Source organism: Hippocampus guttulatus, chromosome 16 (genome assembly GCF_054856545.1).
Source record: "Hippocampus guttulatus isolate MCC_2025c chromosome 16, RoL_Hgut_1.0, whole genome shotgun sequence".
Lineage (NCBI taxonomy): Eukaryota > Metazoa > Chordata > Actinopteri > Syngnathiformes > Syngnathidae > Hippocampus > Hippocampus guttulatus.
Window position 1 is genome coordinate 11,145,795 of NC_141276.1, and position 24,622 is coordinate 11,170,416.

The window sequence follows — 24,622 nt, forward strand, 5'->3', positions numbered from 1 at the left end:
CACATCAGCTTCCATTCACACAAAAATCTTTATTTCATGCAGCAAACAAACTGAATGTACAAATGTAAATGTCACGTATTCACAAACGACGATACAGTAGTTCTGAATTATGTACACTTAAACTCGCTTCTGTACATCTCATATGCAAATTAGGCTGATGAGTCAGCACCATGACGCGGTTCCACGGCTGAATAATTTTAAATTCATGTCCATATATTTGATTTCACATTTTCAAGGTTCAGTGTTGTTAACTGACAGTAAAACGCACCGCAAGTATAGAGAAACCCCTGCTAGTAGTGAGGGTTTATAACTGCTTCTAGATGCCACAACATGGCGACAAAGCACAACTGTTGCCAAAAAGGAAGCTCATCTACTCACTTCAACATAGCTCCTTGGCGCCAAGATGCCACGAGACAGCCAAGCAATCTGCCAAACTGAATCCGCAGGGATCACCGTAAGACCCGATACTAGGAATAGTTGAGGAAAAATTATCATCCATATGAGAACTAACTTAAATAACAAGCGTCAAATGAAACAAAAGCTGCGTTACAACTCAAGTCATTTGGTTATTAGAAAGTCTAATCCTTCTACAGTGACAAATATCAAACAATATTTTAAAAAGTAAAAATATTTGCCACATTGACATTTGTCTAAACGGTAAATAAATACAAATAAATGCTCAAATGCCGAGGATCCGATTTATGTAACACTCATTTTCGAGTTACAAATCTGAAAATGTGCTCATTTCAGTCCCCCGTTCAGATGTAATGCAGTCAAGATCAAAAGTCGTGAAGGGGCAAAAAAAAACAACTCTCATATTTAGGAGAATTATTTCGGATATTAGATATTTAGGATACTATATTAGAAGAAAATGTACACATTTTGGTTTTAAATAGGTTTGTGACATACTTTCATTGCAATACCCCAAAGATCAAGACTGACCATTTTGGAGCACTCAAAAGTCTAGGTACACTGTACTTGCATACAAGCAATTAAAAAGTCAATTTTCCTTCATATGTCCCCTTTAAATATGACTGTTTTCATATCAGTGCTTATCTTTAGTTACCTGAAAAAAAACCGCAAAAGCTATACCTAAATAAAACCTCATGTATCACGAAACCAACTAAAACGTTGAGTTGTTCCAACTGTCTTTATGCTGTGATGATAGGTCTCTTCGTAAAGACTAGAGTTTCCTTGGTGAAGTGTGTGCGTGTGTGTTTTTATAAGTGCCCCCACGCCTCAGGCGGTGGGAACTGGTCCACCTCCCCCACCTCGTTGCACAGTACATCCCCAAGCGTGAACGCCAGCTTGTAGCGCAGGCGAACCTTTTCCTGAAAATACGCGAACAACTCGAGTCAGCAAAAATGGAGCTAGTGTGAGCCTCTCTGTATTGGCGAGTAATGTGACATTGGCGCGTGTGGGGTTGACTCACCTTTGTTGGATTGGCCAGCAGCATGATCTGCGTAATGGAGGCCGGAGGTAGGATGGGGTTAAACGCGGCCAATTCTGTTCCTGAAGGAGGCTGTAGCTTCACCTTCATTGACTGGAACAGGAGGAGAAAAAAAAGATGGTTCACTGAAAAAAAAAAAAAAAACCCACACGTCCGGTATTTCCTTTATGTGTTGTATGTAAAAATTTTGCGATATTTAGCCTTCGGGTGAAATTTCTGGATGAACCCAAAATGAACTAAAGCAAATCACCCCTACATATTTAGAACTGCGTATTGATGACAATAGATGAGACCATATCAACTACTTTTATATTCGCAGAAGCTCCTTCTTTCACTTCAAAAATAGTTCCTTGGCAATATGATGCCAGAACATGGCGCCACAGCACTACGTTTGTTAGGTAGGGCTTTGGTGCCATCTTGTGGCATTTTAGGACATTTCAGACAAAGTACAAAAGCAGCAAAAGTTTTTCAGTGAATAATGAACGATTGGTTCTCTAAATTGTCATTAGGTGTAATTGTGAGCACGGTTGTTTGTCTATGTGTGCCTTGCGATTGGCTGGCAACCAGTTCAGGATGTACCCCGCCTGCGGCACGAAGTCAGCTGGGATTGGCTCCAGCATGCCCGCAACCCTTGTGAGGTTAAGCGAATTAGAAAATGGATGAATGGATAGGTTAAAAAAAACATCTGTGAATAGGCGAACACACATAAAATGTCGCCAGTCCACACAAGTGTATTACTTTTGGTACAGCAGCTTGCAGTACCACCCCATGAACAGGAAGTGGCGCTGTGTTAAGCATGGACACCACCATGACCAACACATCAGGCCTGCCAGGGGGAGAATCGGAAGCAAAATTGAGCAGAACCCGAACACCGTCCTTGTCGTAGGCGGTCACCGGCAGCACTTTACCTACAATAAGAAGGACATGTTAGCCAGCGGATATGACAAACAGCTAATGAGATGCAAAAATCGTTCGGGAAACTTTCCACGGCAATTCACGTAAATTTTCCCAAAGTGAATGTGAACTTGAGTATTGTTTGGAAAAACTATTAGAGTGTAATCCTCACTGGGTCTGATGGCGTCCAGAGGAACGTGCACGTTGCTTAGGGACATCTGCGCAGTTCTGGCGGGGCTTCCCTGGACGGCAGGGTGGGCCGGGGACAGGGAGCGGAAGAGCGGGCTACCCGGGACGGAGGCCAGGTTCTGGGCTTTGGCGTGGCTCAGGGCAGGAGAGATGGGCAGAGCACCCTGGATGAGAGATGCTGGAGAGGGGGAGCTCGACCTGGCCGTGGGGGGAGGAACCACTGTGGGTCCCCCAAAACTTCCCATTGGCGTGCCACTGGAAAATGTGGAAAGTCACACTATATATTCAACACTTATACACACAAAACACAAACACAAAATATCTTCAAATCGCTACTAATAAAGTCGCAAAAATAATTTTATAATAATGTAGTAAAAATATGATTATCTCCATTTTATTGGAGGCTATATTCTAAGAATCAGGAAATAATGTGGCCTTTACACAAAAAGTAAACTGACTCAAAATGAAAAGCGTTTCAAGCAATTCTCTATGGTACATTTAAAATAGCCTGTTGTTACATTTTAATTTAAATGTATACTTCCATGAACTAGAACCAAAGTAGAATGCTGATGTTAAGCTCAAAATTAATCGTGCATTATTAATTACACCGCTCAACAAATTTTTACAGATGCAAGTACACTTTTCTCGATTAATTTTTTTTGCACAGATTCCGAATCCGCCCTTATTTCTTCTTATCACACTCATATTATAACAATATGTAACATTGTGTTATATTTATGAATAAAGGGTTAGCTTCAGCAACAGGTGGAATTATTTTTTTTTTTTTAAATGAAACGCCAGCTATAAATTCCAATGCATCGTCGAATCCGTATTGCACAAGGTTTTATAGGTCGAACTTAAAAATAAAAAAAAAATCTTAAAATTAATTATAACACTTATTAAAAAAAAGTAAATACATTTTTTTAATCAGTGGCAAAAATACATTTTGGTACCCATAAAGCCATCTCTTGATCAAAATTTGCTGTTGACCAGTGTTATTTACTATTTTACTCTACAAAGTTAAAGTGGCAATATTACCAGAATTAAAATAGAAATATTACCCAAAATCCTTTAAATACTTTAGGACTTAATGTTAAACATAAAAAAGTGTCGTTTTTCAGAGAATAATGTTGTAATCGGACAAGTGACAAAAGTTAATTTCCACAAGAAAAAAACCCGTTAATGTGCTCTGGATAAAATAGACACAAAAATACAAAGTTGGAGTTTTTTTTTTTTTTTTTTTTTAAATTTTAGGAGTTTTAAAAACAAACATAATAAAGCAGTACTTCTTTGTATGGCACCTCTTATGATTGGGGAAGCCCATGAGAGCCAGGTCTTGAAGGTTCTGGAGTGAGGGAACGTCGGCTTCTGCTGGGGGCAAGAATGCAGCCGGACCGCCAAACAAATCTGTACTTGTCGCAGGGGCCTGAAGACAGGTAAAAGCCTCTGAGCATTCGTTCTGCATCCTTTTTTCCTTACGAGGAAGACAAGTCAGCGTGCTAGTACAACAACGTGTCTTACTTGTAGAAAGGTTTGTTGCATGAAACAAGCCGAGTTAAGTGTTTCTAGGGCAGCACAGTCGCTGACGAGTAAGCTGATTGGACACTGGAAGGGCCAAAGTGGCACTAGTAGTGGTAAAAAAAAGGTTCAGAGTGAATTGGAATGGGAATTAGACATCGAACAGGGCAAAAAAATGGAAGTAACTGTTCGTACCTTTGAATGCTGACCAGTTATTTTGCGGATAAGCAAAGTTGCCTGCTCATGCACTAGTGTGCATTCTGTGTAGCTGCTCAAAATGCTGATTGTGCTGACCTTCACCACCTCCCAACAAGATTAAATGAGAGCGCAAAACGCGCGCGGGGGGGGGGGGGGGGTCTCCCTTGACAGATCTGTGAACGGTGTCTCTCTCTGTTTTTTTCAAATAAATCTCATCTTTTTTTTTTTTTAATCATACTTGTTGTCTTGGCTTCCCTGGACAAGACAATTTGGCACCCCAGATGGTACCTCGAGTGGTTGCTTGAGGAGGAGACGGACGAGAATTGGACTGCGCAACCTTCTTCCCAAAAAAAAAAAAAAAAAAGACGAAGAACTCTGTCCTCGTCCGTGTCCCCGTCAAGCACTTGAGGTCCCATCTGGGGTGCCAAATTGTCTTGTCCAGGGAAGCCCGGTTGTTCTACTAGTGCGCTGACAAGTGAGGACAAAGAGTAGACTAGTACAGGACCACCATCAGCTCCTATTGTGTGCTTAAGCTAACCAGAGAATTTGTGACTCATCAAGATATTGTACCTGCAAGGAACTCCACTGATTGGATGCCTTGTTTGGATTTGCTTTGGACTGGTTGCTCAGTAATGCGGGGTGGTCATCAGTTAGTCCTGTGGGATGTACAAAATGCTTTTATTTGAAAAAAAAAAATTGGCTTTGGACTTAAGGGAAGTACAGTATTTGAGTGACTACCTAATGACAGCAGCTCATGATCAAGAAGCGAGAGTGCGTCGGAGGCCCCGTCAGGCGGAGGGTGACCCGGGCTGCCGCCCAGAGCGGCCAGCGGGCCCGGCGGTTGATTGGGAGGCGGCAGCAAGGCGGGGAAGGATGAGTCGCCCAAGATGTCGGAGAGAGCGCCCGATAGCGGGACGGGGGCGGGCGCCGGCGCCGCTGCCGGTCCAGGAGGACTCGGCGGGTCCGTGACGGTCAAGTCGATGAGTGTGTCGGTTGTCTCTGGCAGATCTGGGGGACAAACACGGCAAGATGTGGATGGCTTGAGGTGCAGTTGTGTGTGTTTTTGTTGCCTATGGTCCTAGTATGTGTGTGCGCACACCTTGTGTGTTTTTTACGCGTGGGTGTGTTGGTTGTTGATTGTCATTTGTGTGTTTAGTGTATGTTTGTGTGTGTCATTTGTGTAAGCGGCGAAGTGGAAATTTTATCATTTACGGCACACGTGTCAAAGTCAAGGCTCGGGGGCCAGATCTGGCCTGCCACATCATTTTACGTGGCCCGCGAAAGCAAATCAAGCATGTCAAGTTCCATGATGCTTGCTAAAGTCTGAACCAAAATTTCAAATTGTCACATGTAGTCCACAATAACAGTCATTATTCTTGACTTCTGATTTTAAAACTAGTTATCCATCCATCTGTTGTGCACTGTGTATGTAATATGTGGAGGTGATTAAACATTTACATGGTTTCCCAAAATTCGTAACGACCCTCCAAGGGAAACTGTAACTACAATGTGGCCCACGACAAAAATGAGTTTGACACCCTTGATTGACGACGTTAACTTGTATCACCTTATCCCGCTATCTGTCAGGGTTGCTACGCAAGCTCGTTGCCGTGCATGTTTGTGGTTTTCCTGTGCTTTAGACATAGATGCAAAAACAGGATGAGCTGCAAACAGATGTCAAGACGGACGCACCCTCCCCATCTGACGCTCATGTTTTTCAACGGTCGAATGTGTATGACCGATGACAATTAAGTATTGCATAATGTAACCATATTTTTGTTTACCGGTAAGTTTGTTTTACACTTTGACATGTAGTTTAAGAAAAAAAATTGTATTGGTTGGGCAGCCGCTCCATCACAGATCTGTAAATGGTGTTTCTCCATGAACTGTAACTGAAATAAATGTGTATATATATTTTTTGTGTGTATTAGTGTGTGTGTCTGTTCGCGCTGAATTATCTGACCGCTGCGTGTGTGTCCACGAGGCTCCTGGCTGTCTCCGTTGACAGCCAACCCCTCCACTATTTTCTTGTAGGAGTTGATGACTCTGGAAAGGTCGTCGCTAGCCTGCAGGATGTCACCTGAGCATAATAAACCATTCATTCATTTTTCGTTAAGAATTTATCGATTATGTGGAATTGATGATTGGTTCATCATGTGGAGCGCAACACTTGACTGAGTCTCAACTCGATTTCTGCACTTCCATCAGATTTAAAAAAAAAAAAAAACGTCAAACCTAAACTGGTGTCGTTGTCCTCTGCCTCAGTGGCCATTTTGAAAGCGGCCCGTCTCAGCTGATCACAGCGCTCGCACAGTTCCTAAGGCAGCGAAGAACGATGTTTTTTCCCGAGCGACGCTTTTCGGTGTAACTGTGACACATTTGCTTCAAAACACCAACCTTCATAATCTCCTTGTCGGACTCCGACGAGGCGTCTTTGTCGTAGTGGGAGAGCATCTCGGTCAAGAGCTTGACGTTGATGTTGACCTCCTCCAGCGTGTTGTTGCGCTTTGACACCTTCTGCACGCGCACCTCGTCCTGGGGGAATAAAATAAAATGCTCACCACCCTGCCTGGTAACAAAACATTGTTTCTCAACCTTTATTCATCCAAGGCAACTTGATTATTAAACCCCCCGGCACACCACCAAACAAAAATGTCACACTAAGCACGAATAGTGAAATAATAGTGAGGATGATGTGGAATCAATTAGATATATACTATGTCCAGTCTTTCCATCTCTGACTGTTACCACGGTAACCAGGTTTCACATCCAGTTTGGCGGTACGTAAATACTAAACAAACAAGATAATGGCATGTAACATTTCAAAAATTAAATATTCCACTATGTGAAATGACTAGGGAAGTCTCTCACCTCTTTCACCATATTTTTGATTAACCTGTTGGCTTCCTGGAGGTCTTCGGGGTTTTTGCTGCGGAGAAGCTCAGCAAGGAGCTGCGGACATTGCATTCAAGCAAACACAAACAAGGCTTGTTTGGAAACACATCCGACAAGTTTGTACATGTTCACTGCTGAAAACGTGCGCGACAACTACATCGTACTCACTCCACCACCAACACTGTCCAAAAACCCGAATGGCACCCCTCCCCCTCCCCCCCAAAAAAACCTTGCAGACCTTCCCCATGTCCTCGTTGTCGAACACTGGATGTTTCGGCCGAGTGGGCGGAGAGGGAATCAAAGTCCGGTCTGGCGGCAACTCTGGATCTCGGGTCACCAGCCCTGTGGGAAGAGTGTTGGCATAAACAAAGACAGGAAGAGGAAAAAAAAAATGCAGATCCAAAATCGTGCCAAAGCAAACCTTGTCTTCTCAATGTTTGGTAGGCTTCATTTATCTTGGGCTCAGTGGGGAAGGCGACGGTCCAGCTGTACAGCATTTCGACAATCTTTCTCTTCACCTTCTCAGGTGCACTGTCGCCCATGTACTGCAAATCGACAAAATGGAGCACACAATCAGCCATTTTTTATTTTTTGTCATAGGTTTTGACAGGTGTATCAGGATTTAGAGTTGCAGCATAATTAAGAAGAGGCAGTGAAGATGCCCAACGAAGCTCTATTGATCGTCCCCGTTCCCAAACAGTAGAGAGAATATCTGTGAGTACTGCACTGTTTGTTAGAGTATCAGTTGTTTGAAGGTTTAGAATTACTTGAGCATTGAGGCTAATGTCGGTTAGCCCATCTATGGCGTTTCACATTATACAGCTCCGGAAAAATTAAGACGAAAAAGCCAAATGATGAGTTTCTCTGATTTTGACGTTTGTTTTTCTTTCATTCTTTACTGACAACATCACTCCCAATAGAGGTAAGATCGGGCGGCCCGATCCAGAGCCCGACCCGGGTCGGGCATAAAATGTCAATCATTGCTTTGAGTTCAGGTCGGGTCGGGCTGGGCTTCTCTCTCGCTGACTTTTTAAAAAAAAAATAAATACAGTATATGTTTAGTGCACTGAGGCGTTTGAGGCCATAAATAGTTTTGGCCACGAGAGACCGTGGTTCCCAAAAAAACAGAAGTCGCCTCATCACAACACGTACAGTACTTGTGTTTTCGACCAAACTGAGCATACCCAAATACGCCTTTCAACTCCTCTCGGCTTCCTTCAACGTTCATTGTAAGCAGACGTGCTTGTTGTGATTTATCCAAATCTGATTCTTTTTATGTTATTTCAGCATAGTGTATTAACCCCTAAAATAAATAATGGTGAAAAACTTCACATACGTCTTTTCTTTCTCTGGTCTCTTCATTTTTTCCCCTAGAGTTGCAAACCAAATCAATTCATCTAACTTTGGTTAGATGAATTGATTTGGTTTGGCGAAACGTTATTGTATTGAAATATACAATGTGTATATTTTATTTATTTTATCTTTTATTTAGTGTGTCAGTTTTACGTTAAACTTCATGCCGGAAGTGACAAAGAGCTTGAAGTGAGTGGGCTTTGCCTCATATTTGGAGAGCTGTGCAGGCAAGCCATCTTTTCATTTCCTGAAAGTGAATTAATACGACAGTCTACTGTTTCTTGACAGAGTGTGAGAAAAGGCGCGAAGGAAAACTCCTTAAAGTGTTGAAATAGGTTTAGATGTGTTTGAACTGTATGGGAGGGGTAATACTACTAAACACATTTTATGTTTTTGTTCAATGGTCCCTTTATTTATTATTTATTTCCGCTTCGCGCTCACAGGACCGGATTGGATTATCCGAGATAAACGGAGGGGACCGTACGGCACTTAAGACAACTTACCTTTGGAGACACAACTTTAATTAGCTCGTTTAAAAATCGGTATTTCCCAACTTCGTTATGAAACCTGCTCCCGCAGTTCTTCATGCACGCCTCTAACACCTACGTACACAATCAATAAATTCACACAGATCAAGTTGCTTCTGCTACAATGAAGATTTTTTTTTTCTTTCTTCTTACTGTAAGTGCCTGAAGAGCTTCCCATTCTTGTGGTGAGTGGATCTTATGGACCAGTAGTGGGATTGCAATTTGGGGGCTGCAAGAGGAAATTCCTAATTATATTTTTTCCCCCCGAAGGGATGTTGATAATAATAATAATAATAATAATAATGACGTGTTGGAAATACAAAACAAACCCTTCCAGTTCTTTGTTGACTTGGTCACAGAAGCCAATGATGTACTCCCAGTCCTCTTGTCTGTTTGTTGGATGGGTGGCTTTATCTGAGACACACGTACATTTTCACACAATTACATATTGATCATCAGTCCAACCACTCCATTCAAATCTTGTGTCAATTCAACAGACTTAACACACTGAAAAGACACTACATTTTAAGACCTCCACCCAGATGACTGAAATGATGTACTTATCGACCAGTCACGACCACAATGCCGTCGAAAGTGCCGGAAAGCAGTGCTGACAACTACTGTATGAAATAACTGACAGTGTCTTAACGCTGGCATTGGAAATTGCACGACTACGGGTGTCTTTTAATTTATAAATTTGCAAAAATCACTCACTGAGCCAGGATTCAAGCGACTCTCCTTCCTGAAACGCCATAGTAATCAAAACATCGCGAGATGTCACGAGCGTGTAAACGAGAGTCGAGTAAAATGCCATTGTTAATACCATACAAAGTAAAAAAAAAATACAGTAAAATACAAATGAAAATACAGTATTGTTTAATTTGTATTCATATTTAAATTTTGAAAGATAGATGTTTTTTTGAGAAGGCAGCTGCACGAGCTACTAAACTGAGTGTTGTCGAGGTACTGACATTTTCAACATGGCGACTTCCATTTCTGGACTTTTAAAACCTTGGACACCCAGGTAATGTCGCATTTTATAACTATAAACGGGATACGTAATGAATGAAGCAATAAGTTTTTACATCCATCCATTATCAAGGACAGCTACATGGACAGAGTAGAGAAATTCCGTTGCATCGTTAAATTCCTGTTCAAGGTAGACTGGGTTTATGCCTGATTTTTTTTTGCACCTGTAATTGCGGTTTTTTTCTTTCCTTGCATACATTTGTATATTTATTTGAACATGACCACTATATGTTAAGTCCAATAATATCTTGAACTTCACGTTTATGCTGATAGTCTTATACTCTCCCCATCATTACACATACGAATTTACAGTATTATTAACCTGATGATGATACCAATAGACTTCATATAACTAAAATGCATTACAAATTGTTATGACTGTCTGATAAGATGACTATGAATGAATGTTTTGTGTTTCCAGGGTCTTGGCGATGCGATGGAGCAGATACAATCCATACTATCTGGAGCCAGAGGTGAGGAAAGAGGTTTATGAGAAACCAGAGACGGAACTCAGCGATGAGGAGAAGGAAGAGCAGTCGCTGAAGGCTCTCAGGCCCATCAAAGCGGCCACGAACAGCGTCACCAGCTCAGTTTTCCATGATCCTGTCATCAGGTATCTCGAATACATCCTAAAACTATACTTCAGTAAAAGTGCAGATGTTTTTGCTTATTTTATTTGACTTGATGGAGACTCAAACTAAAAAGTAATTGGAAAAGTAATTACTTTAGAATGGATACCTAAAAAAAATACTGAAGTACAATAATTATGTTTTTAAACTTGGCTACTTCCCACCACTGTCCGTGTTACACACGGACGCACTGTGGAGTTGTTGATTGTTTTGTCTTTGGTTTTCCAGTAAGTTCATCAACATGATGATGAAGCATGGAAACAAAGTTTTGGCAAGGGAGATCATGACAGAGGTACGAACACATTGGTATTTACTCACAACTTCAGAGACTTCAGTAGATGGCAGACTGAGGAGGCCTTTCACTGTGGTAGTTTTTTCAAGTCCGTTGAAAATGTGCCTGCTCCTTTTCAGACATTGGAGCTTATTAAAAGGAAACAGGTGGAGAAGTACCACAAAGCTCCAGAGGCAAAGAGAGAAGAGATTGAGTGCAACCCTTATGCTATCTTTCATCAAGCTTTAGACAACTGTAAGCCCGTCGTTGGTCTCACCAGCATCCAGAAAGGTGGAAAGTACTACCAGGTCAGTTTCAGTTGCATAAAACAAATTAACTAATAAAATCTCAGATTTTTGTTCATAAATATCAGATCCCCACACCGACCCTCATATACAGATGAAGTAAATTATACCAAATTCACCAGACGCCACATAAAAGCTTCAAATAAAACCATTTTGAAAATGAAAATAAACCACCATTCTCTTGTCATTCAGGTGCCGGTGCCACTTACAGACAACAGGCGACGCTTCCTTGCCATGAAATGGATGATCACAGAGTGCAGGGAAAATAAGCACCGGCGCACACACATGTATGAAAAACTCTCTCAGGAACTGATGGCAGCTTCCATGAAGGAAGGCAATGTCTTCAAGAAGAAGATCGAGCTCCACAAGATGGCCGAAGCCAACAGAGCATACGCGCATTACCGCTGGTGGTAGAAGTGCAGAGGACTGGGGGGGGGGGGGGGGGGGGGGGACAACTGTCTTCTTCACATTGAAAGGTGACATATGGCACCTTTTGTAAATAATAAACTTGATAAAACTCAAGGGCTGAAGAGTTATGAACTACAGGGATGGCTTGGTTCATCTGAATAGTGTAGAAAAGCACAAAATGTGTTTACAGTATATTCAACATAATTCACACCTACACCTATTTTCAAACTGGCTGTCAAGTGAACCCCCCCACCCCCTTCCTCTCCAGGAGGCGCACACCGACAAGGTGTTCCAAAGCAACTGTCCCAGCAGTTCTCAAACATGTTTAATACAATACAATACAATACATGCTGATTTATACAGCGCTTTCACAACAGCGGCAGCTGTAACAAAGCGCTTAACAAAACAGTTAACATAAAGTAAAATAATAAACACAACACATAACATAAAACACGGACAGTCGCGCAGTCCTAACCACTTTTCCGTCACATGCTTTGTTTGAAGCAGTTTGAGATGAAAGAGGAGAGAATCAAAGTGTCCTTTAACTAGTGGATCAGAGACGTCATGCTCAAAATGTGCACACGTCGGCTACAAGCTAAGTTTCAAAGTCAACAAGAAGCTGTAGCATCCATTGACGAAAAAAGAGATTGGTTCACTTCTCCTGTCCCATGGAAATCCATTTCAATTCCAAGTGGCGACTCTCGGTTCCAATTGCGCCAACGCTCCTCTCTCCTCATCCTCAACTTCAGCAGCCATCCATCCAGCCGCACCAACGCCGACTGTCCAACAGCACCGACATATCCACTGAACAAAACGGGGTCGTGAAAAATGCTGCCCATTACAGGCGCAAAAAACACAAGCGCCCCAGGTCTGTCCAGCACCGACAGTCAATGGCGCCGACATTCCTCCCAATCAAAATCTGTGCTGGTACAGGCGTGCTGCCGAGAAGGCGCAACCACCAAGCACAGATTCTTCTCCTTTGACGAATGTCGTGGCCAAAAAACGCTGAAAACAGTCCATATCAGGTCCACACGATGAAACAACAAACAACGTGACAAAACAAAAGACAAAACCACCAAAAAAGAACAAAAAAGCAAGGCTCTTGAAGAGCACTTGCCGAAGGCTGCCTACTCGGGCGCCATCTTGGAAAAAAAAATGTTTAATGTATTTAGAAATCATTTAAAAAACGATTCAAATTAATTTTGAGGCATCTGAATAAAAGTGGACATGTATCACTTTGAAAAAGTCACACCCATATCAAAACTTTTTTTGTAACCCAAGATTTTATTGGAACAAATACAAAATACAATAACAGTATACACATATTAATCTTCCCTTGAATAAAACCATAACAGCTATACACACTCCTTATTTACCAGCTGGCAGAACTGCAATGCATCTCTTTAATGACAAACTAGCTCTCAAAACTGCAACAGATATTTCTATTTCCTTCACCATTTGTCACACATCAGAAAACGGGTCAGACCAACTTCAGTCTGATCAGGAATATCCCAACTTTAACTTTGAAATGTTTTCTCATGAAAAGGAGTTCCTTCAAGATATATAAAACTACAATAAATAAATAAAAATAATTACCAAGGAGGCGGTGTGACCGAACCTCAGGTATTTCACTCTCAGGATCGATTGCACATTTTTGATGTCCATCACGAAAATTGCTGGTGTATCCCCCCCCCCCAAAAAACCCAAAACTCCACACCCCCTTTGCCACATTCAGTCTGCAATTTCGCTATAGTAATATCTGTGCGCCGTGCCGCTGAGCACCCAGCCCCCCGCCCTGAATTCCAGGATCTCCAGCAGCAGCAGGCGGGCCATGGAGGTGAGACCCTCCTGGAGCAGGAAGCCATCGCGCAGCAGGTAGAAAAGCTCGTCCATGCGCTGGCTGCTGGACTTCTCCAACTGCTCCCCGATGCGGTGGAGCTGCAGCACCAGACAGTCCACCTGAGTGAGGGAAGACGCACCGAAGCTGGAGGTGAGTACAGTGCAATGACATGCAAAAATCTACAAATAATTGTCATGGCATTTGGATGCTGATAGAAGGCAGCAAAGCAATGAAAACAGGATCATAAAGCATCAACACCACACATAAAACATGTACGTAATCATGAACCAATGTTACATAGACGACTGAATTCAGGCAGTTAAATTATTCAACACAAACAGGCCACATTCATACCTTATCAAGCATACTAGCCTAAATAGAGTGTGGTCTTGCTCACCTCCTCCTCATTCATCAGAGCATCGGGTTGCGCCAGCCTCATCAGACAGTCGTACACAGGATGGACCAGCGCCACCATGGGCATGTTGTTCACCTGCGCGGCATGACAAAAATTACAATTAAACAGGATGCTTTGGAAAAACGTGCATAATTGCATATGGGGACTGGCGTGCTAACAAAACAAACATGAACATAATAGCTCCTGCCGACCTTTGGCCAGATTAAAAGCTTCTATTCTCTTACAACACTCTAACGACTTTCGAGAATTCTGTTCTTGAGACTTACGATCGCAAGAACAGAATGGTAGTGGTTGTGAAACTTTGACTTTAATGTTGTAATATTAAAACCATTTTGAAAAATTACAACTTTATTCTTGGAAGACTTGCTTTTATCCCAACAGATTTGTTCTTGTAAATCACTTTTTCCCTTTGACAATTTATGAATTTTCATCCATCCATCCATCCATCCATTTTCTGAACCGCTTGATCCTCACTAGGGTCGCGGGGGGTGCTGGAGCCTATCCCAGCTGTCTTCGGGCAGTAGGCGGGGGACACCCTGAATCGGTTGCCAGCCAATCGCAGGGCACACAGAGACGAACAACCATCCACGCTCACATTCACACCTAGGGACAATTTAGAGCATTCAATCAGCCTGCCATGCATGTTTTTGGAATGTGGGAGGAAACCGGAGTACCCGGAGAAAACCCACGCAGGCCCGGGGAGTACATGCAAACTCCACACAGGGAGGCCGGAGCTGGAATTGAACCCGGTACCTCTGCACTGTGAAGTCGACGTGCTAACCACTGGACTACCGGGCCGCCCTATGAATTTTCAGTTGTAAAATTATGAACGCTTTGAATTGCTATGGAGTTTAGGGGTATAGAAGAGAAAGTTTTCTCCTTGTGTGGTGCGGACACAATGAAATTTGGGCGGAACGCCGAAAAACAGATCGTAGGGTGTTTGCATGCTCACTTTGAGGTAGTCATAGATGTTACAGATGAAGGTGACGAAGCAGACCCACTCCTGCAGGGAACGAGCTCGAGTCCCCTCGCGTTCCTTGAACTCCTGCTGGAGCCTGTTCAGCAAGTTCCTCCTGAACACGCTGCCGTTGTTCTGCTTGACCTCCGCCTGAGCCACAAATGAGATTTTCATTAGAGAATGCAAATCAAAATGCTTCACCCCTTATAGATGCTCGGTACTCGCTGCCACTGAATTTGGAGAAAACTTTTTTTTGGGTCAAATATTTGTATTGACCTTTTCCATGTATGGGAGACAACAATAATAAAAAGAAACCTTTCGAACAAGTACCAACAGGTGAAACAAAGAATGTCCCTGAATGAAAGAACATACAATGGAAATTGCCGTACTCCACCCAAACACACCACCCATTCGCACACTCTTACCATACAACATTCCAGATCACAATAAATAAATAAATTTTGACATGCTGTTAATTGAATAACAATAATAAAAATGATGGGAATGAGCAAATATCCGGATAGATAAAATAGGAGGGGTGGGGGGGGGGGGTAAACAAATCAGTCGGTCATTGGTCCTCTGCATCAATATGCAAGGTTTCGTGGAAGGTCTGAAGGGAACCTTTGAAGGAAAATCTGATCTCGAATTGACCTCTTAATGTGAACATGTTTACTACATCACAAGATTGCCTGGTCATGGGTGGAAAAAAAAAGATTTTCAGATGAAAACAGTTGCAGCAATTGTGTAAATAAACACACCGCTGGCCACTGATAGCAACTCCTGACATCGCAAGCACCTGCGCAATAGTGTAGCAGATGCGTCCTGCCTCCTTGCTGAACACCTGGTCCTTCAGTGACTGATCCACAATGATGTTGGACACCTTCTCCAGATTCACTGAGCCTGGATCTGGAGGATGTTTAACATATTTGAAACCATTGACACACTTTTGGGAATATTCATGTATTGAACTGACCTTTCAAGGCTGTTTTGAGCAACATTTGCGTTTGCAGGTCAAATGACTGGATCCTGTAGTCTTCGGGAGAGTTTTCCATAGCTGCAGAGAACACCACTGAATGCAATCACAAACTCTACTTCCGAAAGCCTTTACTCTATTGGGATTTTTGTTTTGTATTCCACTATATAAACAACATTATATAAGGAATTTAAATGTGCTTCTGTGTGCCTGTGGTTGTGAAATGGGAAGTCCACAGTATAAACAAAAACTAAATACTCCTACCTAAACTATTTAGCAGGCATAGACAACAATAGCTCCAAAATCCTGTGGTGTCATCAAGTTGGCTGCAGAGCACAAGGATTAACATGTGTAAACTTGGGTCACATTAACGTCGCAGTGCGTTAAATAAAGAGGTTATTAATCCCCCAAAAAGCACGTTTAGCCGATTAAGAAATCAGTTCCTGGCAGTCGGGAAAAAAAAAGTGTTTGTTTTTACATTTAAAACGAACGTGATGCTAGCAAGCTAGCTTCTGTGCTCATAGTCAACAAGTAGAAGTTAAGTTTAACGCAAGAAGAGTTAAATGTTGAGTTATGAAAACATCTGGTTGATATTACTTACATTTTGAAAATGCTACGCGAATCGTAACGTGAATTGAAGAGTCTTCGCGTTTTTACTTGCATAGGTATGGCGTGCTGAAGGCATTCAAAGATGAAATATAGCCACAAGAAAATACAGGCCCACTCGCATAGGTGAGCGTAGTCTTTCAAAGATACAATAACAACACAAGACAATTCCCCATCACAGGGTTGGCTCAATGAGAGAAATTCGTCGTTGCCGCCTTGGGGTGAGAAGATCCCCCTTCTCCTTCAAATTATGTTTGGTCTTAACATTTTTTGTACGTATTAGAAGTTGATTACCTTACTATATCGTCATTTTAAACACATTTTTCATTTATGGTTAGAGAGGTGTCTTTGATGTAGATCCCAACCACACTCATTAGTGGGGCTGTGTCTCTATTGTAATTATTATTATTTTAATTCACATGTTCAATTTTACAATTCAATAAGATTTACTTTGTCGATATAACTAACTAGAAAAAATAAAAATATATTCGATTAATCCGCTGTATTTATTATTTTTAAGCACATTCATACTGTGGAACGTCATCTCCGGGAAGTGGTTGTAACAGTCGATGGCGGAAACCGTATTTGTTTGACTTGTCTAGTCAGAGTTCTACGTCTATGCCGAGTATTTTAGGCGTATTTTTCAAAAACGCCGACACATTCAGCCAAGTAAGTTATTGACTGCACTGGTTATTACTGTTGTATTCCTCCTCGGGAAATGTTCTCGTTGTTATTTTAGCTTTTAGCTAAGTCCTACAACATGCCCTCTACTGACGGCTTTGTTTACAAAAATTCTCACGTTACAAATTTCAGAACCATGACAGTTTCTCCATTTGCCGAATACGAAATGTAAAATTCTTGTTTGATTACGTGGAGAATCAACCAAGAATTTAAAAATGTTCTCTTAATTTTAGGTGTGCTTGGAAATGGGAGGTAAAGACTTAGGCATTTCATTTCAAATTTTGAAATGAAATGCCTAATGAAATGCCTTCTACTTGATTTTAGACGAATGACTCAGCGCAAGTCCACTCCTGCAAATTCTTAAATGGGAGTTATTTCGTCGGAAACTAATATCAGTTTTTCCATAACTGTCATGTGCGATGACACCAACAGTACAATGTAGTAGTTATACAATACAATGTACAATATGCTGTAATTCTATGTTCGTCTGTTTTAACAGGTAGCAGAGGCCTTGGCAACATGGTGGGCTATGACCCCCGGGCACAGAGGTCACCGCTTCGTGCCCAGGAGGCAGCCCTGGCGGGGTCGGCTGCTGGCATGGTCACCCGAGCCATCATCAGCCCTTTGGATGTCATTAAAATTCGATTTCAGGTAGTGTGACATGGAGTTGTCACATTATCCATCCATAAATCTTCTATCGTGTTTGTCTTCATTATGGTTGTGGGGCGGATTTGGACGAGTTACCAGTCCCATGGCAAACCCGAACAATTGGGGGCTCTTATAAAATGAATATTGTTTTTATGATATCAATATTACTTTCCCTTGCAGCTTCAGATTGAGAGTCTGTCTTCTACAACCCCAGGAGGGAAGTACTGGGGATTACTTCAGGCAGCACGTTGCATTCACACAGAGGAGGGCCTCGCTGCTTTTTGGAAGGGCCATGTTCCCGCACAGTTGCTCTCCATCTGCTATGGAGCAGTGCAGGTACAACCTCCCCTCTGCTTTTTAAACACTCACGGGGCAGCAACACTTACAAACAGAGCTTACAAAAATACTCAAAGTCATATCGTTAGCCTTTTAGCAAAGTTGCCTAAGTCACTGTCAGAGCCATTATCCACAAATGGAGAAAAGTGGGAGCAGTGACAAATATTCCCAGTAGTGGTCAACAAGCTAAAATTGCTCCTAGAATAACAGCCAAAGAATTCCAGACCTCGCCGGCTTCAGTGAGTGTCAGCATTCACAACTCTACCATAAGAAAGACACTGGCTGAAAATGGCATCCATGGGAGAGTTCCCAGACGAAAACCACTGCTGTCCAAAATTCAACCTAAAGGCTTGTCTCACGTTCGCCAAAAGACATCTTGTTGATCCTCAAGAGTTTTGGAAAAATATTCTGTGGACTGATAAATCAAAAATAGAATTTTTTGAAAGATGTGTGGCCCTTTATGGCTGGGGTAAAATGGCTCAGCATTTGATTAAAAGAACATTATGCCAACAGTGAAGCCTAGTGATGGCCATGTGATGCTCTGTTGCTGCTTTTTTTTTCTTTAACTGATACTGTCACAGAAACGTCAACATGATCGAGGCAATTATGCTATGAGACTAGCAATGTGTTCCACACTAAGGGTGCCCACTGCTCAACTCTAAATATAATCTTGCCTGTAAAAACCCATTAAAAAAAACGATGAAAGAAAAAGGGGTAGCGCGAATTAATGTCATTTCTATTTGTCTTAGTACCGGTACATTTTGTGTGTGATTAAAAACTGGTAATATTTTGTGTTGCAGTTTACTACTTTTGAGTTTCTGACCAAGGCAGTGCACGACACTACGCCCTTTGACAGCCAGACATCCGGAATGCACTTTCTGTGCGGAGGCTTGGCCGCCTGCTCTGCCACGGTGACGTGTCAGCCTCTGGACACGCTCAGGACGCGCTTTGCCGCCCAGGGAGAGCCCAAGGTGGGAAACAAATTGGACACAACGTTCAAACCTGGCCACCCTTTCTGACGACAGTTGATTGCGGGGGATATCTTGTAAGGTGACCGACAAGAGTGAAGTTGGAAAATGGCATTTTACAAGAATCAAATTGCAGAGAAGGAGACATTTGCTATTTTATTATACCCTGCTGCAAATAGTGAAAATGCACTATTCATCGATGAGACGCCTCAACTCACTATGTGGGTGTGTGGGTGGGTTGTGTGTTTGCAGTTGTACAAGAACCTGACAGACGGTGTGCGTACGATGTGGCGCTCGGAGGGCGTGCTGACATTCTACCGCGGCCTCTCGCCAGTGCTCATCGCCGTGTTTCCTTACGCCGGCATGCAGTTCTTCTTCTACAACATCTTCAAAAGGCTGCTGGCGCCGCCTCCTTCCGTTGGCAAATCGAGAGGTCAGTGCACTCATTCAGACTTTAAGTTTAAAATAGATGTTTTGTTTTTTCTCCTGGAGGCGGCAGTGTCGCCACTCTGACCAATCACGTTTGTGCGTCTGCTGTCTTTTTACGTTGAAGAAAGCCTCAGGACTATTGTGTGTGGCAGTGCAGCCGGAATGATTAGCAAAACAGTCACGTACCCGTTGGACCTGTTTAAGAAGAGACTACAAGTTGGAGGTTTTGAGGAGGCCAGAATTCAGTTTGGAGAGGTCAGCTGCTTATTTGTGTCCTTTTATTCATGTTAAACTCTCCTATAATCCGATTTTCAGGTCCAGTTAAAATTAGCCTAATTTGAGGGGCAGGTGTTTTCATAAGCATTCAAAGTGCCATGTAGTTTTTATTATTATTTGGGGGTTTCAATGTTTGAAAATGTGTCGTACAGGAACAAATGAAATAACTTAATAACTTATATTAATAACTGGCAAGGTACAAAAACAGAATAAGATCAAATAAACGCAATGTCAAACAAATACTCAAATCAGGGTGTGCCAAACTCTTTTTAGTCGCGGGCCAATTTGGACTTGCGGAGGGCCGTTATGACAGTGAAACCACAGAATTATTACTTGTACACAACAAATATAATCGTTTGTTCAATTATTATTCAAGTGAGGGTAACAGTGTAACAATATTAGTGCAAAATCTTAACGTTATTTATTACACATGACAATTTGACATGACGATTTTAGCAAGTTTACACACGATTTGCTTTTGCGGGCCACATAAAATGACCTGACGGGCCGGATCTGGCCCCCGGGCCTTGAGTTTGACACCAGTGATTTTAATAGTGATGTAACTGATCAGAGATAATTTTTTTCCCCCAAAATGCTTCCTGTTAGGTGCGACGTTACCGAGGCTTAGCAGACTGTATGGCGCAGATCTCCAGAGAGGAGGGCGTACGAGGCTTCTTTAAAGGCCTCTCTCCCAGCCTGCTCAAGGCGGCCCTGTCCACCGGCCTCACATTCTTCTGCTACGAATTGTTCCTCAATGCGTTCCGAGACCTCAAAGACCTCAACGGACGTGCGGCGGAAAGATAGCTAAGGTGGGCGGGAAGTAATCACAGCCACTTCCTGTTGAGTTTACAAAATGGAGGTTGCTTGCTAAATGGAAAACATTTATTTATTCTATTATCATGTCTTTCGGAGAATACTCTGATGGGTTTATTTTGATATTAAACAGAACTTTGCACATCTGAACCATTGCCTTCAATCATTCTGTGTGTTGGTGTCTTGAGTTTTTTTTGGTTCTTTGTTTACTCACGCATGAGCTTTCAGAAACTCCGCCGCGAGATGGCAAAGCAGTTCAAGCCTACAACATATACACTGCTCAGAAAAATGTAGGGGCATTTGGCCTTGAGGTGAAATATCATGACAAGCCTAAAATGGATTCAAACCTTTACAGGTGAGATTAATGTGACCTCGAAGCTTTTGAATGAAAATGTCCAGCTGTCAAATGTTTCAGTAGTTTTTGCAGAAGTTGCTGTTTATGTTCTGTTACATATACTATACATTTTTTGGTTTTGTCATATGAGCGCAACAATAAGGAATCACTCCTATGACTGCAACAAGAATTTATTTCATTGACTTTACACAATAGGAACCCCAATAACAGAATGAGGTGAAAGTGATTCAAGCTGCTCAAATGATTTGAAGTAGCAAAAGTAAACAGAAAAGTAGGGTATCACGTTGAAGAATATGTGAGAAACAACATTCAATTTGCCCAAATTCAAAAGTCATGCAAAGTACACCACGGCTTACACAAGTACTATGATCAACACACATACAAAATAGATTGTGCGTCCATTGAAATACACAACAGTCAATTAGCATGACAGCACCTGAAGATTGATTTTTTTTTTTTAATACAAGTTTTTACAGGATAATTACTGTGATGCCCTCAGATATGGGAACGGAGAGCCACGCTTACAATGCACATTTCAGCTGTTTATTGTATGTCAGGAGAACAGTACAACACAATGAAGCTGCGGTCAATCACCACTCACGCAGACTCGCTGATTTCATCAATAACCTAAGCAGGCCCCGCCTCTTAAAGCCACATGCATGGACACAGAGACTTCAATATGTACAGTACTTTCTTTGCATTTTAGGACAGTAATTAGGTTTATTTTTTTAGGGGGTGTGGGTTTCAAATATATTTACAATGTGTTGAAAACGTTTTTCAATATGTTCAAGTGTGTGGGAGTTTTTATGTGCACCATAGATTTTATGAGGTGGGTCTGGAACACATCACTGCGATAAAAGTAGTGCTTTGCCGCCATCTACTGGTGTCATGGTGCCAAGGAACTTAGTTGACATGAGTTGAGGAGCTTCATTTCGACAAAAGTGGTGTTTGGTTCCAAGGAACTATGTTCAAGTGAGTTGAGGAGCTTTAGTTAGACAAAAGTGTCGTGGTTTGGTGCTATCTTGTGGTATCTGTGTTCAGAGGAACTACAGTATGTTGCAGTGAGTTAAGGGGCTTCAAATGGACAAAAGTAATGGTTTGGCGCCATTTGGTGTCGATGGTAACCCATTTTAGGGGGTGTTCTGCTCGGTCCCTACTTGCTTGCAAATACTGGGGTTCATGGTATTTATAGCCTCACCCCCCCAAAGTCATACTTGTGAAGTGACACAGACACACGTGTCAATCACGACGCCAGCTCATGAAGCAAAACAAGTGTCCACCAGATGTGCATCATGTGACTCCATCACAACAGACGTGAGCACCCAGACCCTGAGCTTGTCCCTTGACCTTTTTTTTTTCTTTTCTGAAATTTAAATTATTTATAAGGAATGTATGCTACACTTAACAGGGCCAAGAGTGCTGAACAGTGCTTCGGGCTTGTGTATTTCCCTCTTGGCAACCTACAGGAAGCCTCGTTAGGCTCTGCGGCAGGTGTGGGAGCTCAGACCGCCGTCATGCCGAAAACCGCCTTCGGCTGAGGGGCCGTCACGGGATGCGACATCCTCGACTCTTCATTCGGGCTGCGACCCTGAGTTCCAGGAGAAGAAGCTGGGAAGTTTGAAAAGGGAATCCCGCCGTCCCTGCGGGTCGGGCAGAGTTAGGGTCTCTGGGGCCGACTTCTTGCGTGGGCGGTCCTTGGGCACGGTGAGGAACTCAGGTGCCTCGGTAGAGAGCGGCGTGGAGGGGGCACTGTTGGGCCCGCTGCGGGTGCTGCAGGGCAGCGGCGTCTCGCTGATGGCGATGGCCGGCGGGAAGGTGCCGATCTTCAGGTTGGTGGCTTCCTGAGTGGCGCGCTCGTACTCTCGCACCTCCTCCATGCTCATGTCTGCCGTCGGGGACACAGATGGTCACGTGATCCTTTTCAAAGGGTCGTTTTTATCACCAATCACGTTGGGTGGAATTTTTTGGATACTTTTTTAAACAAAAAAATGAAATCATAAAAAAGGTGAAGTTGCAAGTATGTGGTGGTCCACTGTAATCTGTTCCAGCGCCCCCAAGAACATCAGCATTTCATTTAAAATGTGTTTTCTCCTTAGAAAAGTACAAGTATAGATTATTGTACACGATTTAAAAAAAACCCCAACAAAAACAGAAATTGGACCTGATGTGATTTTTATCTGATGAGTAACAGCTGAAACAGAAGGAAATTTCACATATAAAAATCTGTGCAGCCCCACTTCAGCCCATCCGGCATTTGATTGGATATTGTAAATATAACGTACTTTGAAATTATTTTCTCAGCCCCACTATGTATCGGTTAAGCCTCTTTTTTTCCCCCTGGCGGGGGGGAAAAAAAATCCTGCCTGTCCCTGGTTAACTTCCTGAAAGAAACGTCTAATTCCCGTCACTGACTCTTTGTCTGTCGTCCCGATGCGAGTCGATTTGTAGAAGGTTTGCCACTCACCAATCCATTCATCCACCCAGGCAAAAGCCTGCTTGTGTCCCAAGAGCAGAACATCTCGTATGACCTGAGCACAAATGCCACAAATGAAGAAAACAGTTAAGAGACGCTTCAAGGATGTGTGGTAGGAATCGCATTGAGTGCTTTCGTTTGACTCTTTACAGCTGCGGGTACTTCATGCCCCCAACATTTTGTATTCACTCCCGAGCTTGGACGATAATTCATGAGTCCAATATCCGCAGCCTTTTATGAGTAATGTATGAAATTGTATTTGATTTATTTTTATTTTTTGGAATGTTCTCATGCTGACCTTGTGTACGAATTGCTCCACGCGTGTCTGCAGGCCCCACACTTCAAATTTGACGCTGACCAGCTTGTAGGAGCACATGATGGGATCCTGCGTGTTTATCCAGCCTTCCTGCAGGAGGCCACGCTCGGTCTTCTTGGATTTGAAGTAGCGCAAATCCTATATGAGACCGTGAAAAAAAGCACATATTCAGTCATTCAAATCATATAATATGAACTTTCGGCATATCACTCAGTGTGTGGGGGCCTTTCCCATCCCATCCACCGCTATCACTTAATTATAGAAACCCTCAACTACACAAAAATGCAATAGAACAAAACATAACTGTAAAGGTTAAAAAAAAAATCTCTTAAAACACGAGGAAGCCCTCTCTAACTCTGACTAACCAATCAGAGTACAGGAAAATGCTGACTTCATCAAGGGCCAGCTCACTGGCCCTGCGAGGATGTAAGAAAGAAACACAGTTGACGTAACTGACGAGAATGGATTGTTGGGAGTAAATTACTGTAATCCACTTTCATGGAACAAATAGGAATAGTATTCCGCCCTCGCCGCGTCCCCGTTGCGGCTAGACAGACAGACAACTCCTTCAATGACCACACCGTTGATATTTCCAGCGATTTATTCACCAGCGAGTCAAGAAGGTGTAAAAAGGCTGTGCTTGGCCTACGACACGAAGTTGCAGTCCATCATTCGGAGGTTCCCCGTGCAACGTTCAACCGGAAGTGTCTCACTCCATAAAGTCCGGTGTGCCCTTCACAATAACGAATTAACCTTACAAAATAAAGCAGCTCTGTAGTTATAGAAAATAGGAACCAAATGTAACATGGCTCTTCAGGAGCCGGAACAAATAGTTTTGCTTGTAAATGTAGGCCAGTGCTTCGGATCGT

The 24,622-nt window shown here is 42.6% G+C and overlaps 5 protein-coding genes across 6 annotated transcripts in view; 2 read left to right on the forward strand and 3 right to left on the reverse strand.

Annotated features, from left to right (window-relative positions):
- Positions 1-9: 9 nt before the first annotated feature.
- On the reverse strand, positions 10-9,802 carry gga3b (golgi associated, gamma adaptin ear containing, ARF binding protein 3b). Its single transcript, XM_086132207.1, has 17 exons — positions 9,739-9,802; positions 9,354-9,438; positions 9,178-9,253; positions 9,001-9,099; positions 7,566-7,689; positions 7,383-7,486; positions 7,121-7,201; positions 6,647-6,784; positions 6,485-6,566; positions 6,213-6,329; positions 4,988-5,257; positions 4,820-4,905; positions 3,835-3,959; positions 2,517-2,788; positions 2,189-2,358; positions 1,433-1,543; positions 10-1,331 (listed from the first exon to the last, which is right to left on the reverse strand). Exons 1-17 carry the CDS (start codon positions 9,776-9,778, stop codon positions 1,221-1,223), a joined length of 2,091 nt encoding a protein of 696 aa, XP_085988333.1. The 5' UTR covers positions 9,779-9,802; the 3' UTR covers positions 10-1,220.
- A 55-nt stretch (positions 9,803-9,857) lies between these two features.
- On the forward strand, positions 9,858-11,690 carry mrps7 (mitochondrial ribosomal protein S7). Its single transcript, XM_086132205.1, has 5 exons — positions 9,858-10,048; positions 10,475-10,666; positions 10,911-10,974; positions 11,094-11,261; positions 11,451-11,690. The coding sequence occupies exons 1-5, from the start codon at positions 10,005-10,007 to the stop codon at positions 11,670-11,672; spliced, it is 690 nt and encodes a 229-aa protein (XP_085988331.1). The 5' UTR covers positions 9,858-10,004; the 3' UTR covers positions 11,673-11,690.
- A 1,246-nt stretch (positions 11,691-12,936) lies between these two features.
- On the reverse strand, positions 12,937-16,566 carry mif4gdb (MIF4G domain containing b). 2 transcript variants are annotated; one of them, XM_086134132.1, is made up of 7 exons: positions 16,454-16,548; positions 16,117-16,178; positions 15,853-15,933; positions 15,676-15,785; positions 14,874-15,029; positions 13,904-13,996; positions 12,937-13,625 (listed from the first exon to the last, which is right to left on the reverse strand). In XM_086134132.1, the coding sequence occupies exons 1-7, from the start codon at positions 16,513-16,515 to the stop codon at positions 13,398-13,400; spliced, it is 792 nt and encodes a 263-aa protein (XP_085990258.1). In that variant the 5' UTR covers positions 16,516-16,548; the 3' UTR covers positions 12,937-13,397. The 2 variants fall into 2 exon arrangements, with proteins under 2 accessions (XP_085990258.1, XP_085990259.1); XM_086134133.1 differs by lacking the exon at positions 16,117-16,178 and having other exon boundaries at positions 16,454-16,566.
- Positions 16,567-17,014: 448 nt separating this feature from the next.
- Positions 17,015-20,759, forward strand: slc25a19 (solute carrier family 25 member 19). Its single transcript, XM_086133120.1, has 7 exons — positions 17,015-17,127; positions 17,639-17,790; positions 17,968-18,123; positions 18,924-19,094; positions 19,344-19,524; positions 19,645-19,775; positions 20,403-20,759. Exons 2-7 carry the CDS (start codon positions 17,659-17,661, stop codon positions 20,598-20,600), a joined length of 969 nt encoding a protein of 322 aa, XP_085989246.1. The 5' UTR covers positions 17,015-17,127; positions 17,639-17,658; the 3' UTR covers positions 20,601-20,759.
- A 359-nt stretch (positions 20,760-21,118) lies between these two features.
- Positions 21,119-24,622, reverse strand: part of pitpnc1a (phosphatidylinositol transfer protein cytoplasmic 1a) — a 36,661-nt gene continuing 33,157 nt past the window's right edge. Inside the window, exons 7-9 of the mRNA XM_086133706.1 lie at positions 23,736-23,891; positions 23,429-23,492; positions 21,119-22,849 (exon numbers count right to left, since the gene is read on the reverse strand). Coding sequence (XP_085989832.1) covers positions 22,536-22,849; positions 23,429-23,492; positions 23,736-23,891 — 534 coding nt within the window. The 3' untranslated portion in view covers positions 21,119-22,535. The remainder of the gene's footprint in view (positions 22,850-23,428; positions 23,493-23,735; positions 23,892-24,622) is intronic.